The 22,024-nt window shown below is 37.3% G+C and overlaps 1 protein-coding gene across 2 annotated transcripts in view; it reads left to right on the plus strand.

Moving 5' to 3' along the window:
* The window catches only part of l3mbtl3 (L3MBTL histone methyl-lysine binding protein 3), a 64,509-nt gene that overhangs the window by 27,768 nt on the left and 14,717 nt on the right, over positions 1–22,024 (plus strand). For both annotated transcript variants that reach the window (XM_088909580.1, XM_088909581.1), the window contains exons 12-19: positions 6,719–6,795; positions 8,970–9,055; positions 9,145–9,255; positions 12,562–12,676; positions 14,550–14,652; positions 17,221–17,370; positions 17,707–17,841; positions 20,330–20,421. In XM_088909580.1, the coding sequence (XP_088765706.1) occupies positions 6,719–6,795; positions 8,970–9,055; positions 9,145–9,255; positions 12,562–12,676; positions 14,550–14,652; positions 17,221–17,370; positions 17,707–17,841; positions 20,330–20,421 (869 nt within the window). The remainder of the gene's footprint in view (positions 1–6,718; positions 6,796–8,969; positions 9,056–9,144; positions 9,256–12,561; positions 12,677–14,549; positions 14,653–17,220; positions 17,371–17,706; positions 17,842–20,329; positions 20,422–22,024) is intronic.

Below are 22,024 nucleotides of genomic sequence, written 5' to 3' on the forward strand. Positions count from 1 at the left end.
GCCTTTATGTTAATAACTGACAAAAAAGTAACTACTTTAAATGCAATATATATAATTAATTTTTTAATACTTAAATACAAGTAATTCGTCTGTCCCAATATGATCACAAATTTAATTATTACTAAAAGATGATAAAAGGCCCACACACATATTCACAATTGTGGTGATTTATATGTTTTGAGAAAGACATTGGGAAAACATTAATAAGAGACCTTAAAACTAATTACTTATTGATAGTTTGTACAGGAAAATGTGAAGTCATTTATCTTTTGCTTTGGCCACACTCAAAGAGAAACATAACTTGTTGCAGAAAAGTTTCAGATGATACAATGAAACGTTTTCAGTGTTCTTACGGTACTGTACATACAGTAAAATATGTAAATGTGCCCACATTAATTTTAACCCAGGTAAGGCATTTTTAGGAATGCATTTGCATGGAATTGTGATGTTTTGTTTTAACTTGGGATTTACAGTACATGTACAGTGTTTTTATTTTTTAACTTGTTGACCGTACAGTACGTTTTAACCAATAAAACATACAGCATAAGCCAGCAGCCATATCACTCTGCAACTCACAGCTGGCGGCCCACTGACGCTCAGCAGGTGTGAGCCTGGTCAGTACCTGGATGGGAGACCTCCTAGGAAAAACTAAGGCTGCTGCTGGATGAGGTGTTAGTGGGGCCAGCAGGGCGCGCTCACCCTGCGGTCTGTGTGGGTCCTAATGCCCCAGTATAGTGATGGGTGCACTATACTGTAAAAAGGTGCCGTCCTTCGGATGAGATGTAAAACTGAGGTCCTGACTCTCTGTGATTATTAAAAATCCCAGGGCGTTTCTCGAAAAGAGTAGGGGTGTAACCCCGGCGTCCTGGCCAAATTTCCCATTGGCCCTTACCAATCATGGCCTCCTAATAATCCTCATCTATGAGTTGGCTTCATTACTCTACTGCTCTGCCTGTGGCTGGAAGGCTGCCGGTTCAAATCCTGCAGCCGGCAGAGGAATCCTATTCCGTTGGGCCCCTGAGCAAGGCCCCAACTGCTCCAGGGTTGCGTATAAATGTCTGACCCTGTGCTCTGACCCCCAGCTTCTCTCCCCATCTGTGTGTCTCATGTGAAAAGATTAATTCCTAATGCAAGAAATTGTAAATGGCCAATAAAGTGATCTTATCTTATCTCTTATATACAGTACATTTGCCAATGTCATAGTAATCCTCTAACCCTATATCCTCTAATCCTCTACAGAAACATTACACAGATATTACCTGTGTATCCTTCTAACGGAAGTGGACTTTAACATTAAAATAGTCTTGTGTGTGTGCAGTATTGTTCCAGAAATAATATGTTTCATACGTAGAAGCTTGAAATAAAAATAAAATATGTTTATTAAGTAAAACATCCCATGCAACTCTAAGCCTCTGTCAAGATCTAACCTAAGGCAACTCCGATAACCTTTTGCTTTACTGTCTTACAGTGCCATGATAATGTACAAGAAGGAAATTCATGTCTGCTTTTAGTGGTTGTTTTAGCTGAATAATTCATGTTCATCAATAAAATATAAAGAAAATAAAACAGGCCTGCAGCAGTTCTGTGAGCTGAGTATGGAGATGTGCTACATTAGAGAGCTTGTCACAGCAGTTCAGTATTGGGACTTTGAGGGCTAACCATGTGAAGACTGCACTGCCTGAGGGAAATAATATACTATTGTAAATCAAAATGTCCAGAATTTCTCTAAGCAGTACATATTACAAAGCAGGTAGTCTGGTTATTGTTGTTCTTGACCATAGAGAATGAAAACAACAAAATGTTACTTTCCAGTAAGAAAAGCAATTGATTGTGAGTTAAGTGTTCTTATCTGTGTAGACCTTGATAGATATAATGATTTGTGCCATAATGGGAGCCCTTTCTCTAACTGGGGACCCTTCTGTTACACCCCATGTAACACAAACTGCTTGTCTTTATTAATGACCATTGCATACATACAGATGCAGCCATTCAAAATGCGCGGGCGATACCGCATTATTTTCCGGTACGCTGTACGCAGTCTACCGCAAGCTACCGGTAAATACCGCGAGTTACCGGTAAATACCGCTAGCAAAATAATAGTATCCGGAATTTCCGCAAGGTGGAGCTAATAAAGCTCAACCTCTCATGTTTGAGCTGTAGCCATCAAAGTCTTTAACGAAGATATTAATAATAGTATTAATAATAAATGACCTTGGACAAGCTGTAAACTCAAAGTATTGCCCTGGTCCACATTCTTTTTTTCATTGACCGTCTTTGTAAAAGTAACGCCACAGCATTTCGCAATCACGCATTTTTTTCCAATCATGCAAAGTACAGTGATTCACCATGCCTTTCACATGCTCATAAAAGAGATTGATTTAGGGACATAAACATATTACCGTATGCAAACTGTACTGTATACAGTATGTATATGTATATTTAATGTCTTAACTGTGCCCGTTTAAGTATTGAATATTCATATCTAATTTTACCACTGAAGGGAAATCTTAGTAGCTGAGCATAAAAACAATAGGAGCATACTGCAACGCGTGTGAAGGCCATAAACGATATTAATTTTGGAACATAAACATACAGTATATGGCTGGTCTCGGTACTTTAAAGAAAACATACACGAAACATGGTTTCATTATGACCAGAATCTTGAGATATTTTTAACTTGATTTACAGTATTTGAGAGGTATGTCTTAACACCGATACTACAGTGCTTAAGTACTACTCACGTATATGTTTCTAGGTTTATATTATGCATTTCATACGGTCAAATTACTTTTGAGCAACTAATAAGAAGCGCGAAACGGTATGCGTTTTACTTTCGTTTCGTGCTGGGACCCGTGGATTGATTAGAGATATCAAGTACATACAAGTCATTTTTTAAATGTTGTAGTTCGTCTTGAAAAAATGTTACGAGTACATCATCTATCAACAATTACACAGGTTCTGTTTCCATATTGCGGATTTTGGTTACGTAATATTATTTTCTAGATTTCACGTTGTGAATATATGATTTGGGCAAACAGAGCCGCAAAGAAGTACATTATGGGTTGTTGTTTTTTTTTGCAGTTTTATCTAGAACAAGCGATGCTTAAACCTTTGTCTGATTCTTGTGAAACTATCCACACGACAGTTACAGTACCTAGGAGTTGACTTCAGTGATGTCACTGATGGGATGTTTCTAAAAATCCATCCTCTGTAAAACGTCTTCTCTAGTTATCCTCCATATGTATTCGCTAATGAAGCTGTGTGTTCTGAGCCTGGATCTCTACATTTCTGTATGAACCACCTTAGAGGGCTAAAGACAGCTTGTGTTTAAATTGAGTGTAAGGCAATTTATGCTTCTAAAGTCATGGTCAGCATTTTTGTACTGTGCTGTAAACTTGTTCTGTGCCTAGTCACATTATTTTATAGCGTTTTCATAGCGTTATCAAATCTGGTGGCGCTGTGTTAGTTTCCTGACTCCCATGTCACATGGTCTGTGATTGTAACCTGTAATACCGGTTTAATTCGTCACAGCCAGCACTCCGGTTGTAAAGTAGAAGCAGGCGAGATTTCCAGCGAAAAACACCTCCCCCTTCTTCAGGTGTGAGGGTCTTCTGCTCAGAATGAAACGCTAAAATGTAATGTAGGCTCTGAATGGGTTCTGACTTGCTTTAACAAAATATGTTTACAAATCCTTTCACCTGGCATTTTCGTAGTTAGAAATTATGGAACGCTCTGTTAAAAGCAAGGGAGTTTTTATGTCCGTTGCAGTTCTTTTGCAACATGAATATAATTATATCGTTATTAATTTCTTGAGATACGCGATTCCATATTATATTCCCTTTTAATCAAATTCTAAAAGTATGCTTGTTGACTCCGGTATCGCGTTAGTTAAAGACTTCGATGCTTAAAATGTTTAGGAGAAATGGAATACTGGTGTGTATGTTTTCTTTAAAGTACCGAGACCAGCCATATACTGTATGTTTAAGTTCCAAAATTAATATCGTTTATGGACTTCACACGCGTTGCAGTATGCTCCTATTCTTTTTATGCTCAGGCACTAAGTAAAAGGAGATGCTTCATATTGCTTGACTAATTTTAAAAACTAAGTTAGAAATGCAGACGCTCCCTCGGTGCGCTGCTCTGGTGCGCCGGCTCTTACACAGTGCCTGTCTGCCGTAAGCGTTACAATATACATACCCAACACTGCTTGTACCCATCTGTCATGCAAATAAAACACCTTGAATTGAATTGAATTGAGGGGAGAGGGGGGAATACTAAAGGCAATACTGGCTCAATACCCTCGATGGGCTTTGACGTGCTAATGCGTTGGTTTAACAGTCCGGGTGTGGCAGGCTTCCAATGTCAACTCGACTCGATTGGAAGACAATGAACGTATTTTGTGATATTTAGAAATATAAATTTGTTTGGTGCGAGTGAGGTTTTATTTAATCTCTGACCAAGGGAAACGTTTCATTTTTTCAAAGAAATGTTTGTTAAAAAATAAAGTCATAGTTCTATGGGATTCAATCACAGACCATGTGACAAGGGAGTCAGGAAACTACTCTAACACACAGCGCCACCGGATTTAATAACGCAATAAAAACGCTATAAAATAATGTGACTAGGCACAGAAAAAGTTTACAGCACAGTACAATAATAAATGCTGACCATGACTTTAGAAGCATAAATTACCTTACACTCAATTTAAACACAAGCTGTCTTTCTGTATGAACCTCTAAGCTGGTTCATACAGAAAATGTAGAAATGCATTAGCCTGATTATGATTAAAAAACACATAATTAAACACGCGTTTGCGATTTAAATCAGAACACGATTTAAATCAATATAAATGTTTATATTGTAACGCATACTGTCCAGCCTCCATTTCTCTATAAAAATTTACTCTGTTGCACACACACACACAATAGAAGGAGGAACCGCTGTCAGAAGGGAAGATATGTTCAAAATATCGCAAATATCGTTCATGTTGCGATATTTTGAAATATAAAAGTCAATTTATTGTCCATAATATCGCTATTCTATTTTTTCGAAGAAATGTTTGTTAAAAGAAAAGTCCGGCACCAGCTGGATTCGATCACACAACCTCCCAGTTGCTAGTCACGCACCTAGACCAGTCGGCTAGAAGACAGCTCGCATGAACAGGCAGGCGAAAAAGCCCTACACAGCCCTGTCGCAGCACACGAATACCGTTATTAAATTCTTTAGATACGCGATTCCATATTATATTCCCTTTTAATCAAATTCTAAAAGTATGCTTGTTGACTCCGGTATCATGTTAGTTAAAGACTTCAAAGCTTAAAATGTTTAGGGAGAAATGGAATACTGGTGTGTATTTTTTTCTTTAAAGTACCAAGACCAGCTACAGTATATACTGTATGTTTATGTTCCAAAATTAATATCGTTTATGGCCTTCACACGCGTTACAGTATGCTCCTATTCTTTTTATGCTCAGCTACTAAGATTTCCCTTCAGTGGTAAAATTCAATATCTACAACGGGCACAGCAAAGACGTTTTTACTGTAAGTCTTTCTACGACAGACCAACGGACCACGAGTGCCCCTGTCGGTCAACCAATCACGTACTGCGGTGCCACGCGTCATCTTGCGTCATACTGAGCGACGTCACCTGCGGTACGTGTCTGTGACGCGCACTTTGAATGGCTGCATCTGTACTCTATGTGCATATATACTGTATTTATCAACAGCAAATCCATTCTCAGAAAAATATGCTCTGCCTTGTCATCAGCCCTAATTTTGGGTGACTTGGCATTGCTTTCTGACAACCTATTTGCTCCACAGTCACTATTGTCTGTGTCAAAGTGACCACTACTGCTGTGTCTGCAATTTCCCACCGATTTAACGTCTGTCTCCACAAGCTAGTCCTCTTACCCCCTTTCCTTTCTAAAGTTATATTCATGCTTATTCACTTGAGGTTCACCATGCGGTAAACAAACACAGAAGCACAAAGTTTACCATCTTAATTATAACGTAGTGTAGACAGTCTTCGGTCCCGTGAGCTGATCAGTGGACATTACCTATTATTCATACTGTGTATTCATATGAAGCCATTACATTTGCCAATGTAAGGAATCCAATCATTACACTGGTGATCTACAGTGACCTTCCATCTACTTTAGAAGGCAATAGCCTTGGAATTATATGGGGCCTCAGATGACTTTAAATCCGTTTTGTTTAGTGTTCAACAGACAATGTACTGCACTGTCTTATTTGTCTGCCGAAATGCACTCATATATAAAAATGTACAGACTTCACTGGTTTTCCTTTTGATCAAAATGCTAATGTACTATATTTGCTAAATTCAGCGAAGCTGGCATAACAGTGACAACTCATGTTTTATTTTCATGTTTTCGGAAGACAGCTTTATAAGAATTGGCTAGAATACATTTGCTTGGAGGAAAGGTCAGAGTTCTTGAAGATGTTATGATTTATAGTAAAAACATGTCAAGAAAGCTTCACAGAATATATTACCATAAAACAAATAGTGGTTTTCTTCTGAAACATATTTAATGTATTACAGCTAATAAAATCTAATGTATTTTGTTGACGCCAGAAGGTTGTTTTATACTTAAACACTTACATACCTTGAAGTGTGTAATTCCATAAAAGGAGTTTCTAAGAATAATATTTTGCAGAAGTTCATGTCTGATCATTTTATTTAATTTGTGTTTTGCCTCCAGGTGTGATGCAACCAGTCCATATATTCACCCTGTTGGCTGGTGTAAAGAAAATGGCAAGATTCTCACTACTCCCCCAGGTCAGTGGGATAATAAGAAACATCTCCGTCTTGTGAAAAACACATCAACCAGCATGTTCAGATTTCAGGGTGTTTTTTTTCCTTTCAGATATTTATTTTAAACAAAGGAAATTATAAAATACATGACATTCAGTTTCCACACTTTATCCTGAATGGTACTTTTCTTTTTTGAAACTTTGGAGTGCCAAGACAAAATGTGTATTAATCTTGTGCAAACATTTCCTTTTCAAAGGTATACAATTTTAAGATTCATGAACTGCACAATATGTCAGTTCTGTAGCTAAATTACTAAAAAGTAGAAAGCCCCACTTGCACTGTATTTTCCAGGAAAAAATGATGTGATGGAAAATTAAATGTTTTTTTCATATTGTGTCAAAATTAGCATCAAACAGTGCCACATACCTTGAATTGAGGTGAATTTAACATGTCTACCAAACTCCAAGTATTTCTGTTCTAGAGAAAAATAACAGTTGCTGTATTTCTTAAAGCAGCACACCAACAAGTTTTTAAGAAAACTTTAAAAAACTATGAGAGTTGTATCATGATGTACTAACCCAATCTTTACCTGTAGAATCGGATGAATAAAAAATGAATCTCAGCAACCCGGACCCTGCTGAAAAGATTTAGGGGAGGACACTAGACTCCTGCCTAGTGTGCTTTGAGATCTGTCTTGGTTTTCCTTTCCAAGCACTTAGTACAAATTAAACAGAAACCCAAGAAAACAAAATCTAGATCTACCTACTCCTGAAGAAATACAAAAAATGTCTTCCTTGCTAGTTGGCTCCTTGCTAAAAACATGCTTAGTAGTTTAACTTGTTTGTGTGACAGATATTATATTGTAGATGACCTTCTCTGTGATTTAAGAGTTCTTTTAAGTTTTTATCTAATTGCAGAATGCGTAAGAGTATGCCGTGAAAGATCTTATAATTTTTCCTGCTCAGGGAATAAAGATTTTTTGTTGTTTTTTTCCTTTCCTGTCTTCTTGAATTAAAATTTAACTGCAAGAAATTGAATGTTTAAACCCAATCCCCTGCAGGCTTCTGTCTGCCTATGTTTATTCTGAAAGTTTGCTGTATACAGTATATGTACATAGTGAAACCCCCAAAGAGGAGTTTAAAAAGAGCTAGTGCTCCAGCATTCTGTTGTTTTAGTACATACTGAAAAGCAACAGATGGCATAATAAACAGCACTCCAGAACTGTGGTAATCCAGGGCTCTAGCCACAGTGGATGCTCTCATTTGTTGTACACAGTTTTGCCTCATGGTCAATTGCAATATACTGTGTTTATAAATGCAAAAATGCAAAGCGTTTCTGTGAGTCATTACCAGATAAATACATTTTAGAAACTACATTTGCAGTCTTATTCTTTTTCGGGAATAAAATATTAAAATTGGCCTCTTCTCTCTCTGAAAGTGATTCCTACAATTGTCCTGATGTGACAACATTCCAGCAGGACAGTTAATGTCCTCATATGGCTTTAAAATAGAGGCTTTCTCGATAGATGAGAATATGATAGTTATACAGAGGATGCCTTACTTATTACAATTATTGATTATAAAAGCCCCATTGAACATTCATGTGATGAGCTGGGATATTGTGTCACACCAGGGGATAGGGACTAATGAACTGGCACTTGTCTGTTCTAGCCCGTCTAGGCTTTTCTAGAGGAATGAACCAGAATCCCAAATGTACAGCTTACTTAGTTTTCAACAGAGGGCATGTACTGTATGTTGATTAGCTCATAATTCATGTTAATCAGCATAACAAGTTTACCTAATGTCATAACTGTTTAATAAAATGTCAATGGACCTTCTACAAAAAAAAAAGATTTTGGAATCGGCCTGATAATAACTTTTTAGAAATTGATGGAGTTAGCAAGTGATAGGTTTCATTTGGCACTCAGTACATTTTGTGTAGGTTTGAAATGTTACAAGAATGTATGTATGAAACTACCTCAAAGGCCTTCTGAGAACTCAGTATTCTGTTTTATCATTTACTGATGCATATCCACTTACAGACTAATATTTATTTCTCAGTTTAAGTCAATACTACCAAAATTACCATTCTGACTTACTTTTGGTAGCCCAGTATTCTCAATAAGCAGTATTTTGTTTTTAAGGCTTAGATTAGAGGTAGTATTTGTGCTAAACATTTTATGACGATTCATTTCACAGATTACCCAAATGCTAAACATTTCTCCTGGGAAAGGTATTTGGAAGAAACCAATTCATTACCAGCACCTGCAAGGGCGTTTAAATCGGTAAAGATGTTATATTTAATAATCTAAAATACTAAAGTAATTTCTCAGAAAACTGTTGGCATGAAAATGTGAAGATTTCTTCTTTCTAGAGACCCACTCATGGATTCCACAGAAATATGAAGTTAGAAGCAGTTGACAAAAGGAACCCTATGCTTATCAGAGTAGTTACTATCGTTGACACTGATGATCACAGAATTAAGGTAAGCTTTTCAGCTTATTGTACATGCTTTTTCTTGAATTGCCAGCAGCTTGCATTATGTCCAAACCTGCTAGTGTCACAGAAATGTATGTGAAAGTATATTGTGTATGTGAAACACAGAAACAGTCAATAATGTACTGATACTACAAAATATATCAAAATTGCAATTTAAAAAGTAAATATTAATTGAAGGCTAATATTTACTTTTTAGGTTTTCATGTTTACTTTTAACAGCATTGACTTTTTAAATAGAATTAATTTTCTGGCTTCTCAAAGAGTCCACAGGGGCCACTAATTTCAGCACATGCCATATTGTAGCTTTTTTAGTCTCTGCTCACTGCTCTCTCTGCCTTAATCCTCGATCTCAGAATTCACTATTTCTCCTAATCCTAATTATCCCTTAAATTAACACCCTGTTCTCCATTTACCACGGTCATCTTAATCTGGCCTCGTCTCCTTTGTGACATTGGCAATGATTATATGTAGAGCTCAGAAAATCCTGCTCTACCCTTCATGGTCTTCAGAAATCACATCACGTGCACTGAACACCCCACGGTAAATACGTGAGCTGAAACCTGGCAAGTCTGAAATGTCCTTGCCTATGTTCAGGAGATGCACAGCAGCAATAAAACTCGGATGAAAACAAATCTGCAAGAGATGCATTGCAGGATATCAAAACAGGGCTTCAGCCACAAAGATGTCTTAGATATCACAGTACTTCTGTGACGGTTGGTGAGGTCAAACCAGAGAAAATCCCACCAGTGAAACAGCAGAGAAGCACTCTTTATAAACGAGATCATAGCTAGAAACCCTCAGATCATATTGTGCTTTAATTTCATCCCTGTATGGAGCAGCATAGGTACAAATGTGCCAAACTGAAAGACAATGACAGGACTTTAGTAGAGAGTGATGTATGGGGGACCTGTGGACATTCCTCAGAGCTCTGTTCTCTGCTGCCAAAGGCACTACAGCACAGTATGTATGAAATATATTTTTCATAATAAAAATCTAAAGTGAAATACTTTCCTAATTACCTGCTGCTAGAATCAGCATTAAGACAAAATCTAGATTGTTTTAATGTGGGTGTAAAACTGAAAAAATCCCATTGCATTCACAACAAGAGTTCACGTGAAGTCATATCCACAGATGTCCCAAAACAGTAGCGTACATGTCAGTAAACTGCAGTGTGATCGGTACACTGTATAAATATACTGTAAATACAGTTTGATACCGTATAGTTTTAAAGACACTACAGTACAGTATGTGTGCAATTTTTTTTTTATAATTAAAATATAAAGTAAAATTCTTTCCTCATTACTTGTTGCTGAAATTTGCATTAGGACAAAATATAGATCATTTTAATGCAGATGTAAACTTTAAAGAAGCACATCACGTTTACACGTTTTTTTTTTAGTAGAATAGCCCTACTTTCTTTTAAAATTAATTTAATATTTAACATACAGTAATATACAGTATAATACCGATAAAAGTCTAAACAGTATACAATTAAAATTATAGAATCTAAAAAAAAATTGTCCCTAAGGAGCTCAGCATTAGTAGGATTCGAAACCTGGTGCTTCTAAATGCTCCCAAACGCCACATTAAGCATTCTTTGTGCAACCTGGTGGTTTTACAAAGTAGTGCAATCCTGCAACTGAATATCTTTACAAAAGTGCAGTGTGGTGTGTACAGTATACCCATTCGGTTGCATTATTTGCCATGTATTCTGAATGGCTGGATCTGTATCTGTCAAGCTGACTTGAATTTCTGTTAATTTTATGTATCTTAGATTTCTTTCAGCCTGATTACCTTCTTCTAATCCCCTTTAAAAACTCTTAGTTCTGACATTTCAGCATCTTCACTGCATTTCCCTTCATAACAATTACAGCTAATTCACAGTGAAACATGGACAGAACCACTTTACAGTATGTGCTGGTTAGCTTGTCTTTCCCTAGGAGTTGTGCTAAGTGCGACAAACATATAAGAAAACATGGTTCTGAAAGGCAGGTTAACTTTCAAGGGGATCACATCTTCGTTCCCCTGTTGTGTGTGCACAATGGCAGAGAAACTAATTACTTTCTCAGTCAATATGAAGCAAACACATGAAACTTAGACAGATTTCATGTGTGCATTTTACACTAAATGGTTTTAATATGGCTTCTACAGCAGAAAAATGTGGTGACATTCTTTCCATTTTTTTTAAATGACTTATTTTATTCACTTCCTGAATAAAAATAAATTATTATTTTGTCAAAAAGTGCCCTATAGATTAACTGCTCGCTGGTATGCATAAAATAATATTTTCTGGCTGTTTTAGATTTTAAGTTTTTAGGGGGGAGAAGTGTTTGGTGGGACCTGAATATCAGTTGTTGAATCCCGGCTGAGCCACTAATTGCGGTTGTGAGTTCAAAGTAGAACACTAAACTGATACTCTTGATATTTGGTTAATTGAACTCGGCTATGGTTCTACAACTCGCAACCGTTCATCGTGATCATCGCATATAGATTGAGGCATTCAGTGTAGATTGAAGTTTTTCAGTGGGTACCTTTTGATTCTAGGCTGATAGAAGATGAAATTAGCCAAACATTTTCATGTCTTGAATCAGTGTATGCACACCATATCTGTCGTGGATCAATCTAAGTGTACAGCAGAGTCCTGTGTTTATTATTAAATATTAATCTTATGTACTAAATAATGTATTAAAAAATACTTGTCGTAAATGTATAAAAAACGAAGAAATCCATTAACCAGTACAGTGTTCTTTAGAGACATGCGATGTTTATATTTTTGGTTTCCATTGTTTTGTTTCATTTAAACATAATTTTTTTAATAAATATTCACCTGTGATCTGAATTTAATCTGAAGTATCTTGAGCCATTAAATCCAAGGAAATGAGATGTCATTCTGATGTCAGTCTTTTGCTCTAGCTATTCAGTGAATATTGTGCAATACTCAACTTGCTCGGACAACGACTTGCATATCTGCTCACCAGAATCCACCAGACAAGTCATGATGTCAAATCCATTTTTATTGTGATGTTATTTTCTATGATTCAGAAAGGTTTTACACCTTGGAGGGCTCATGTCTATAGGTCTTCTGTTTTTATAAAACAACAGTAACGGATGAGTTGGAAGAAGCTGCTCAATGTGTCCGTTTAGGCCTGTAGCTACTATAGCTGATTTAGTTTGTTCAGAGCTGAGTTGGAATTAAAACCTACGGTCATGACAGCCCTCTAGGACCTGAACTCAATAGGCCTGCTTTACATGGTGCATGATGGTCTACATGGTATTGTTCACTGCCATGCAGATCCACTTTGATGGCTGGGGTGATGAATATGATTACTGGGTAGACACTGACAGCCCTGATATCCATCCTGCTGGCTGGTGTGCAAAGACTATCCACCCTCTTCAGCCACCTATCAGTGAGTAATTTCAGCAGTTTTATTTGCACTACACAAATGTGGTAAGTGTTAAGTTCTGGTTTAACAGATTATACTTGTATTATAATTGCTGAACTGTTTGATTTTCTGAAGTAAATCACAACACAAGTTTTGAACTATGACCAAAATCCTCAAAACTGTTCACAGTAAAGCTCCAGCTAAACCGTGGATTTAGAGTATTACAGCGACTCCCCTTTCAATCCACTCCATACTAAAGAATACTTTAGTGCAACCAGATCCTCAGTTGTTAGATTGATCCTGCTGATTGATTAGTAAAGAACCAAGGAGCTCATTGCATAAAAGAGAGTAATTAAGTTTCTGATGTGGAATGGATTTAAAAGGCCACAAGTTTGAGGATCGCAAGGTGATTTACAGAATGTCTGTGTTGTTATTATTTGCTTGGTAGGAACCCTCTTACCTCTCCTCATCCAGGGTTACAATGTAGGAATTTCACATTAAGCGTACATTCAATTAACAATCATGCACATTAATACATGAGAATAAGGCTTACACAATCTGGAAAAGCAATGCAAGGGCAGCACAAACAAATAAAGTACTAAGACCCAAAATAGTTTATAGATAGTGTGAACACACAGCAATCATCTAAGCCCCTGTACAGTATCAGTGTTCCTTGTTTACAGTAAAGAAGTGCAGTTAGCAAGTTAAATTATCAGGTCAATTATTTACATCACTTCAGCTACAAAACACCCAAAATATCTGTCATTTTTACCTTTATCACATCCTTCAATAATAATGTGTTTTTAGACATTTTTAACTTCACTGCTGGATGTGTGTAAGATGAACTACTAAATAAATTTCTATTTTTTTACACATAATTAGCTGATCTTGTTCTCTTCAGTAAATATTGACATATGGTGACTTGAAAAAAAGCACATAACCTTATTTGGTGTTTAAAGCATTCAAATAAAGTATGATGCATATTTCTACAAGCTCTGACTGTTTTTCTTATTTCAGTTTTTTGTTACGTATAAAGTATATGCACAATATCAAATTCTACTAATGAGTGATTCCCAACACATAATAGGATACAGATTTACACATTGTAAAAAGGAGTAACAACAACTGATTACAAATAAATGGTAATGAAATTTGCAGAAAATCATTGTTTCTCTTTATCGATATTTCTTACACAAAATAATTCTATCAGCTTATAATAACGTGTCGGTTTTACTCTTTGATTGTTAACTGTCCAGACCTAGCCTGAGAATAGAAGTGCAGTGTCATAACACAAGGCTCAGTTTTTCACATGATGTGTTCTAGAATACATTTTTAGAGATTTATTTAAACATGCGTTTGTAAAAAACTGTGCTTCCAAAACTGTGCTTCACAAGTTGGTATGTAAACTGAGCATAATTTATTAGGGCCACCACAAGAGCTTTCAGTTAACAAATGCATTTTTCCTTCAGCATCTTAGATGACAATAAATTAATCTGCTCCATTTATTTGATTTTCGTCTTTTACACTAAAAAAAGCATCCCAAGGCATTGCTTTCTGTGATTTTATCTGTCTTATGTCCAGGCTTAAATGTACTTATGGATTAAGGATGCAATTTGTTTGACATTTAATATTCTTTAGTAGTCACCTTTGCTTTATCTGTGTATCTGAAAGTCAGCCAATTTGTTTTCCTTAGCAGAATAAAGAAAATCAGCATTTCCAGAAACAAGTATAATGTTTTATTTTTGTATTCTGATAAACACGTGTTCAACGATGAACCCATAATTAACTTATTTGTGAACATCTTCAATCCAAATTCCAAGGGACAAATAATCCTTTCTTATTTCATAGTGTTTTGTTGGAATATAATTAACAATGTTTCTTTCTCATGATCCTGTAGGCCCACAGGACATGTTTGAGTCCTCAGAACAGGGTGGCTGTCCAACCCCAGGCTGTAAAGGTGTGGGACACATTAAAGGGGCAAGATATTCTGGCCATCACAGGTATCCACAGATTGTCTTAAGTGAGATTTTCATTATTTTTTGTTTTAAAATCAGATGACTGAAATTTCATTAAATGTGTGTGATGGCGGGGAAGCTATAGATGAGGTTTTTTAGTGAAAAGCACACTGTGATCTCAAACCCAAACCTAACCGACTTCTCCAGAATCTGTGAAGCACAAACCAACCACAAACTGAAGAGAGGAGACATCTTTATTTTCGCAGTGGTTTGTAGGACGGGCAGCATGGTGGCACAGCGGTTCGTTTTGTATCTTCTCCCCATGTTTGCCTGGGTTTCCTCTGGGTGCTCTGGTTTCCTCTCACGGTCCACAGACATACTATACTGGTAGGTTAATTGGCTTTCTTGGAAAACTGGCCCTGCTGCGCGTGTGAACATGTCTGTCTCTGTGTGTGCTCTGCGGTGGACTAGATAGGCTCCTGCTCCCCCACGACTCTGAATTAGAGAAAGCTCTTAGAAAATGGATCGGTGGACGCTGGTTTGCAGGACTTTGGAACAATCTACCAGCCATAGATCCCTTGGCTCATTATTGCCTGCAAACAAATATACAGTAATACCATGAACAATGATTTTTTCCATCAGTTGGTCATATTGTTGGTGAAACGTGTTTCTGCAAGGAGAAGAATTTTCATACTGGTTTGTACTTTATGTCAAAGCTCCCCCTGTAGTATCGCATAGCATGCATGTATTAGAGGTGGTATTGCAGAGCTCAATACTGCCATCCACTCCAGCTGCAGTTTATTTGAATTGTTCTATTTCTTAATCTGGTTGAGTTTATTCATTAGTTTTTTATTTTGACTGGGTAAGAAGTTCTAGATTACTGTGTTATTATTACAACCTCAAAAACGTACAGAAGCCTGTATCTCACCAAATTCAATTCACGTTATTTGGATAGATTGACAATGAGTCAATGCAAAATAATTACATACAATTATTTGAGTTCGAAAAGCAAATTAAATGACTGAATGTTTAACTAGGAACAAAGGACAAAAGTAAGTAGGTTATGCAGTGTGCTGTATTCAAGCTGGGAAGTTCATGTTTTCAAAACATTATTACTGGGGGACGCTACAGATTTTGTGGGGAAATGTGTCTGATCAAATCCTCCTCTACAGTCTCTTTTCATGAAAATGTTACTCTGTAAGAATTAACACTTTATAAAAAAGTACATACTGTATAAATTCAAGATTTGTTTTTACATTTAGTTACATGCTTTCATAATATTTCATTTGCAAGATAGGCACCATGTCTCTCTATTCTCTTGTCTCATTCACATAACTCACAATAACCAACCTAATCAGATTTTCGCTTAGTGTTTTAATTAACCTAATGTAAGATTTTTAACTATGATACTGGAGATTTCAGTAGTTCACAGGGAGACTATGTTTTCCCATCCACCCATAAAACAGGCATAACAGAGACAACTGGTCCTTGCTTCCTAGTTTTTAAATTGTCACCCAAACAGTTTTATTACACCAACCTGTCAGGTGACAGAGGATGGCAGGTCATTTCCATAACCTTCTGGGGAATGTAGTTCAGACAAGAGTGTCCATCTTATCTGAACCTACCACCTTCTCGCATGGCAGAATACACGTTATGCATGTCACTTCTTATTTTTATCATTTACCTTTCTGATAAATCACATTTATCAGATGTATTACATTTATCAGGGATTGTTTGCAGTGCCATTCTTTTGGAACAAAATCATACATTGTAGCATTACAGTTATGTGGTTAAATTTGTGAAAAATCGAGTTCATTTTCAGCCATGCAAAATGCTTTTGCCATGGGTAAGTGTTTCAGACAAAAAAAATCAGTAAGAGAAATGCACAATTATATAGAGAAAAGTAAGCAGCCTTCACAACCCAGCCTGCCATTGCTGCATGTACTGTAAGTCTTTTGTAGAGCATGCATGTGGAAAATCAAAAACTTAAAGCATTCTCTGCCATCATCACTTGCCAGCGTTATATGTCTTTGTTGTTGGTTCTTTTCAGATATGCAGCACAAACCCATAAGCATGGCATCAGCAACAGGGATTGTTACAGAACCATTCTTTAGGAACAGATCTTTTATTCTAGCAGAAAGAGTAGCGTGTATCACACTCCTAGAGGGTTGTGGGCTAATGGAACAAGCTACCCAGCCCTATTGTGGAAGCCATTGCTCTGGCTTCTTTCAGGACATGCTTGGAGGAGGTCCCCAGACAAATTAACTGCTAACTACTGAATTGATTCATCCTGCTCCCATTTGTAGCCTTTCTTAGGACTTTAATGCAGTTCTATTGTTTCATCTATTAAATGAGCATGAGGGACGCTTAAGGCATATACAAATACTGTATATGTTTTATAATTGTATTGTTGCTGTAAAGCCTGTTGTTTGGTTTTAATTGTTTGAACAGTATGTCTTATGATACTCCATTTCCACATTGTGTTTTGATCCCTGGAAAGATTGTTTTTTTTTAATTTTTTATAAAATGTAATCTCTCATCACCACAGTATAGGATTAAAATACAGTGTCTTTTCTCTGCTTCATACGGTGTTTTGTGATTTTATCTTTCCAGTGCTGTAGGGTGCCCATATTCTGATATCAATATCAACAAGGACTCAGTTCTGCCAGACCGTCTCAGTGGAGAAATACCTGTATCAAGCCTGAGTATGGCAAAGAACAGAAAAGGAGAATCAAACTGTGACACAGCATCGTCTGTAGTAGAGTAAGAACGATTTGGACTTTACTTCTAAGTTTAGTAAAGCAATATTTCCTTTAACAGCTCAAGTTAAAATGTAAAATATACATGACACACATGACCCCTGAAGAAGGCTTCACAGCTGAAACGTTGTGTTTTTTCTCTTCTCTTTTCAGCATGAACTAAACCTATTACTTGTTCCTTTGTAAAATATACACACTCTACAATGTGATTCCCTTTTAATGAGATGGAAGTAAAGAAAATATGACATTCCTCAGGGTGTTTTTTTATTTAAAACATACAGTAGTTAATTCACTACTACTAAAACACTTTTCTTTCTGCTTGTCTTTTCTCATTCCTCAGAAAACAGTTTGGCTCAAACCAAAATAATCACAGCAAGACATGTGGAACAGAGACGCTGGGTGCCCAGGAAGCAAACGAGGACTCCTTGCACAAGAAGTCTGCTTTCTTCCTTAGCAAAGGAAAGAAGCATAGCAGGTTGGCTATTCTGAGCACTGTATGGGCTTTGTGTTCTGGCTTAGTGTAATCTGATAGAAATCTTGGTGTAGGGTTGGTACTTACTTAACTTTCGGCAAGTTGCAGCTTTCACAATGGTTTGATCCCAATATTTCTTGTCTTGTATATTATACTGCCCTGCCAAAAAGGTCTAGGTCTGTTCACCTGCAGCAGTAATGGCACTGTGGCTATCTGGTCAGGGTCTGGTGTTCTGGGAACCACTCCTTCACTGCACTGCTTTTGACTGTTTGGATTGTTACACTTACAGAACGTACTATTCTGTAATATTCTGGTATGGCTGTGTGTATTGTTTGTGTGCTGTGAAGCTACTACTGTATATAATGACTTTATATAAAACAACAGATTTGTGAATCAAAGTAATTGGATTCTTTGGAGAATTGTGATCCATTTCCTTAAAATAGTTCTCAGAAATCTCATACAGTATGTACAGTCACAGGAAACTAGAACATCTGAGGTTGATGATATTTAGCCTAGAATTAAAAGCAAAAGCTCCTAGCACTTACCGTGTTCTGTCATTGTGAATGGGTTTTCCTATATTTAAGTAATCAGTGCTCAAAGCTTTTTTGCCTTCACATTATCACAAAGCCAAAGGGAGGAAATGTCTAATGAATTAATCTTTTCAAGGGTGTTTATATAAGCAACATTAATAGATAAAGTGCCCTCTTAGGTTAATGTGATAATGTAGAGCTATCATAATTCTAAACTTTGTAAGGTAGATATTTGCAAAATGTACTGCTTTAAGTCTTTTGTCTTGTGATGGCTGCTTAGATCATAATGTACTGCTACACGAGAGCTAGAACTCATTATTAGTTTTATCTTCATCAGACATTTTAATCTGTGTGTTTTATATTGTAGATTTATTTAAATAATATAAATACCATACATATTACTGTTATTTATAACTAGATATCATATTTTTGTTTTGTGCAAAAGACAACTGAGATTCATATCTAATTTTAGATTCTATACTATACTTACAAAATCAACATACTTTTAATAATTGTTTGCAGTAAGTGATCATCCTATTTTTGTGTAGTGCAGTTTAAGTATCATAAATACACATGATATTTGCATCAGCATTCTTGTACTAAGTTAGTATACTAACAGGAAAAAATCAAACTAAAATAATGGCACTGTATCCTTTTAAAGGCCCTGCCCTTTTACATCAAAATTGAATCTTTTTTACATAGCTACAACACAGCTGTAATTTGTTTTGCTATCTGAGTCTTTTTTGTGTCTGATTACCAGTTCCTGAATAAGATGATTATTATGAGACACGAACACCGTAGATGATAATTCTTGTTGTGTCAGAAGTATCACCCACAGAGAAAAATGGCAAAAACAGCATATCTGTGGTGAAGGAAGTTCATTAGGTTTGTTAACAAATTAGAAACAGAGGTTCATTCATGCTGGTTTTATGGACAAAAAAAATTATATTTTTGCAGATTCACTCTGTTGTGACACATTATGTATACTTATGTTCTGGTTTACAGAAAAGTTCATATCTTTAAGATAGCAATAAGATGTTTTATACAGTACATCAATTTCAATGGATTCTACCAGAGTCATCAGTCCTTCCATTCTGCAACCATGTTATCTAATGCAATGTCAAAAGGTAGCCAGAGTCTATCCTGATAAGCGACGGATGCAAGGCTGGAAACACACTGGACAGGCCACCAGTCCATCACAGGACACACACACTCGAACCTGAGTCACCTCGGTAGTTGCCGGTGCCTGGGGTTCCTCCTGTGCTGCCAATTAGTTGGTCACACCTGTCTGCCCCCGGTGACTCAATGACCACCGCGGCCCCCTGGGCTTCTGCAGGCTTGGGATTTTGTCAGTAAGGACCGGCCTTTCCTCCAGCCAGCGCTAAACCTCCTGTACAGCACTTCACAGCCTGTGATGTACTGTATCGAAGGATGAGTGACTTGAAGGTGGACAGTCCGAGGATTCTGCCTATGCTTTCCCTTCTGCTTCAGGGCTCGTAGCAGTGAGCTGAGACACGAGAAACATACCACCGGTGCTTTCAGACTAGGAGGAGCTGTAATACAATTATCAGAAAACGACAGGCATAATGAAGATTAAAAACTGGTTTTGAAATGGACGCACTGGTTTTTAAGAGTATACAGAATTTATGCTCAAAGTAATTTATTACAGTATTCTCTAAAATTTGTACAGTATCTTAATTTCACTGCTACATATGTTGTGAAATATCAGACTTTGTCATAATGTCTTCGAGTTTAATAAAACAGCCAACTGAATGTGAAAGAAAGGTTAAATGTTGGACTCGGTTCGATCCTGGTAGGAATAGGAATGTCAGTGGGCTACACATAAACATAGAGCACGTCTCGCCATATTGCTTACAATTATTCCATGTTATTTTTATTTCTGATTTGTTATTAAATGTGTGAGTCAAGCCATCTGATGTTTTTATGAAAATGTCTTTCAGAGTCGGACGCCCATGTAAGCAGCGAAAGGTAGAAGAGGAGCTGGAGGAGGAGGAGATAGAGAGTGAAGAGTCATCCATTACTGAGACCAAAGGTGGGCTCCCAATTTCAACAATGGATCAACAGACATGCCCAAGTGGCATGAGGCCATGTGTCCTTTATTTCCTTGATGGGTCCATGATTGCATATCATTTTCTGTCTTTCATAAAGAGGAAGGATTGAGCGAGCTTTGTGAGTGAAGTGATAGAGGTGGTTGTGGCCATATTGACAGACTGGGCATGATAGTTTAACAGGACGAGGCGCAGGGCATGGGAATGTGGATGGGATCCCAGCTTAACAGTAATATGAACAACACAACTGTATTAAAATATGGCTCATATTGCAGATGTTGAAGCCAGGTCCAGATGTGTATATCACCCTGCAGCTCACAACTGACAACCCACTGAAGCTCAGCAGGTGTGAGTGTGGTCAGTACGTGGATGGGAGACCTCCTGGGGAAAACTAAGGTTTTTTTAGTTGGTGGTGTTAGTGGGGCCAGTGGGGGGCGCTCACCCTGCGGTCTGTGTGGGTCCTAATGCCTCAGTATAGTGACGGGAACGCTATCCTGTAAAAAGGCGCCGTCCTTCAGATAAGACGTAAGAAAGAGAAGAGGTGTTACCTGGCATCCTAGCCAAACTTTGCATTGGCCTTTACCAGTCATGGCCTCCTAATAATCCCATTATCTGAGCTGGTGTGTGGGGAGCATACTGGTGCACTATGGCTGCTGTTGCATCATCCAGGTGGGACTGCAAACTGGTGGTGGAGAGGAGTCCCCAATACTTGTGGAATAGTGGAATATCCAGAAAATCGCTATATATAAGGTATAATTATTATTATGATTAGATGGGGGTGACACTGGAAAACTTACCTTTGTAGCCTATAGATAAAACCACATGCAATACCGCAAATGCTGAGAGAATCATCATGTGTTTAATAGATGATCACTCACAATCAGGGAACCATGATTGCATTTGCCGCCTATTGTTTTTCTCATCTGTTCAGCAATTTTCTCATCTTTATCTGAAATTAGTACGCCAATCACTGGTAATAAATTGTTCATTAAGCAGCCTCCAGCTTGTCTTCACGTGTGTCGAGGCAATTACCCTTGCACTTCAGTTTCATTTTGCTCTTTTCTCTTGGTGTTCTGAATATTTGTACTGCCTTGGTAGTGCATAAAAGTGACATTAGCCATTTAAAGCACGACCTTCCCTGTTTGTCTAAAAATGTCCTCTCACACAGCTCCTAACAATCACTTATTCACGAAACAAATGGCCCTGCTGTTTTTTCTCTTTGATAGCTGCACCCGGAAGGGAAGACATAATGACCCTTTTCTCTTATTTCTTCCATATGTTTTCCACCTGACTTGCTGCCTTATCTGTTCTTCTGCACGGTGCCTTAAACCACATTCATCTCTGTGACTAATAACAACTGATCTGCTATTTGCCAAGAATATATTAACCTAATTACACAAGAAACCTTCATTCCCTTTTTCTAGAATATTGTGTTCAACTCTTGGTAAGTGATTTTGAAAAAAACTTTTCTGCCATAACACAAAAAAGTGTGCCCCGGAGTTTACCTTCTGAATCTAAAAGAGCGAAATGTTAAAACTGTTGAGCTTATTTTTCTTTACTTTAGATACCACACAGTCTGCCACTGCC

Source organism: Atractosteus spatula, chromosome 2 (assembly GCF_055471065.1).
Source record: "Atractosteus spatula isolate fAtrSpa1 chromosome 2, fAtrSpa1.hap1, whole genome shotgun sequence".
Classification (NCBI taxonomy): domain Eukaryota; kingdom Metazoa; phylum Chordata; class Actinopteri; order Semionotiformes; family Lepisosteidae; genus Atractosteus; species Atractosteus spatula.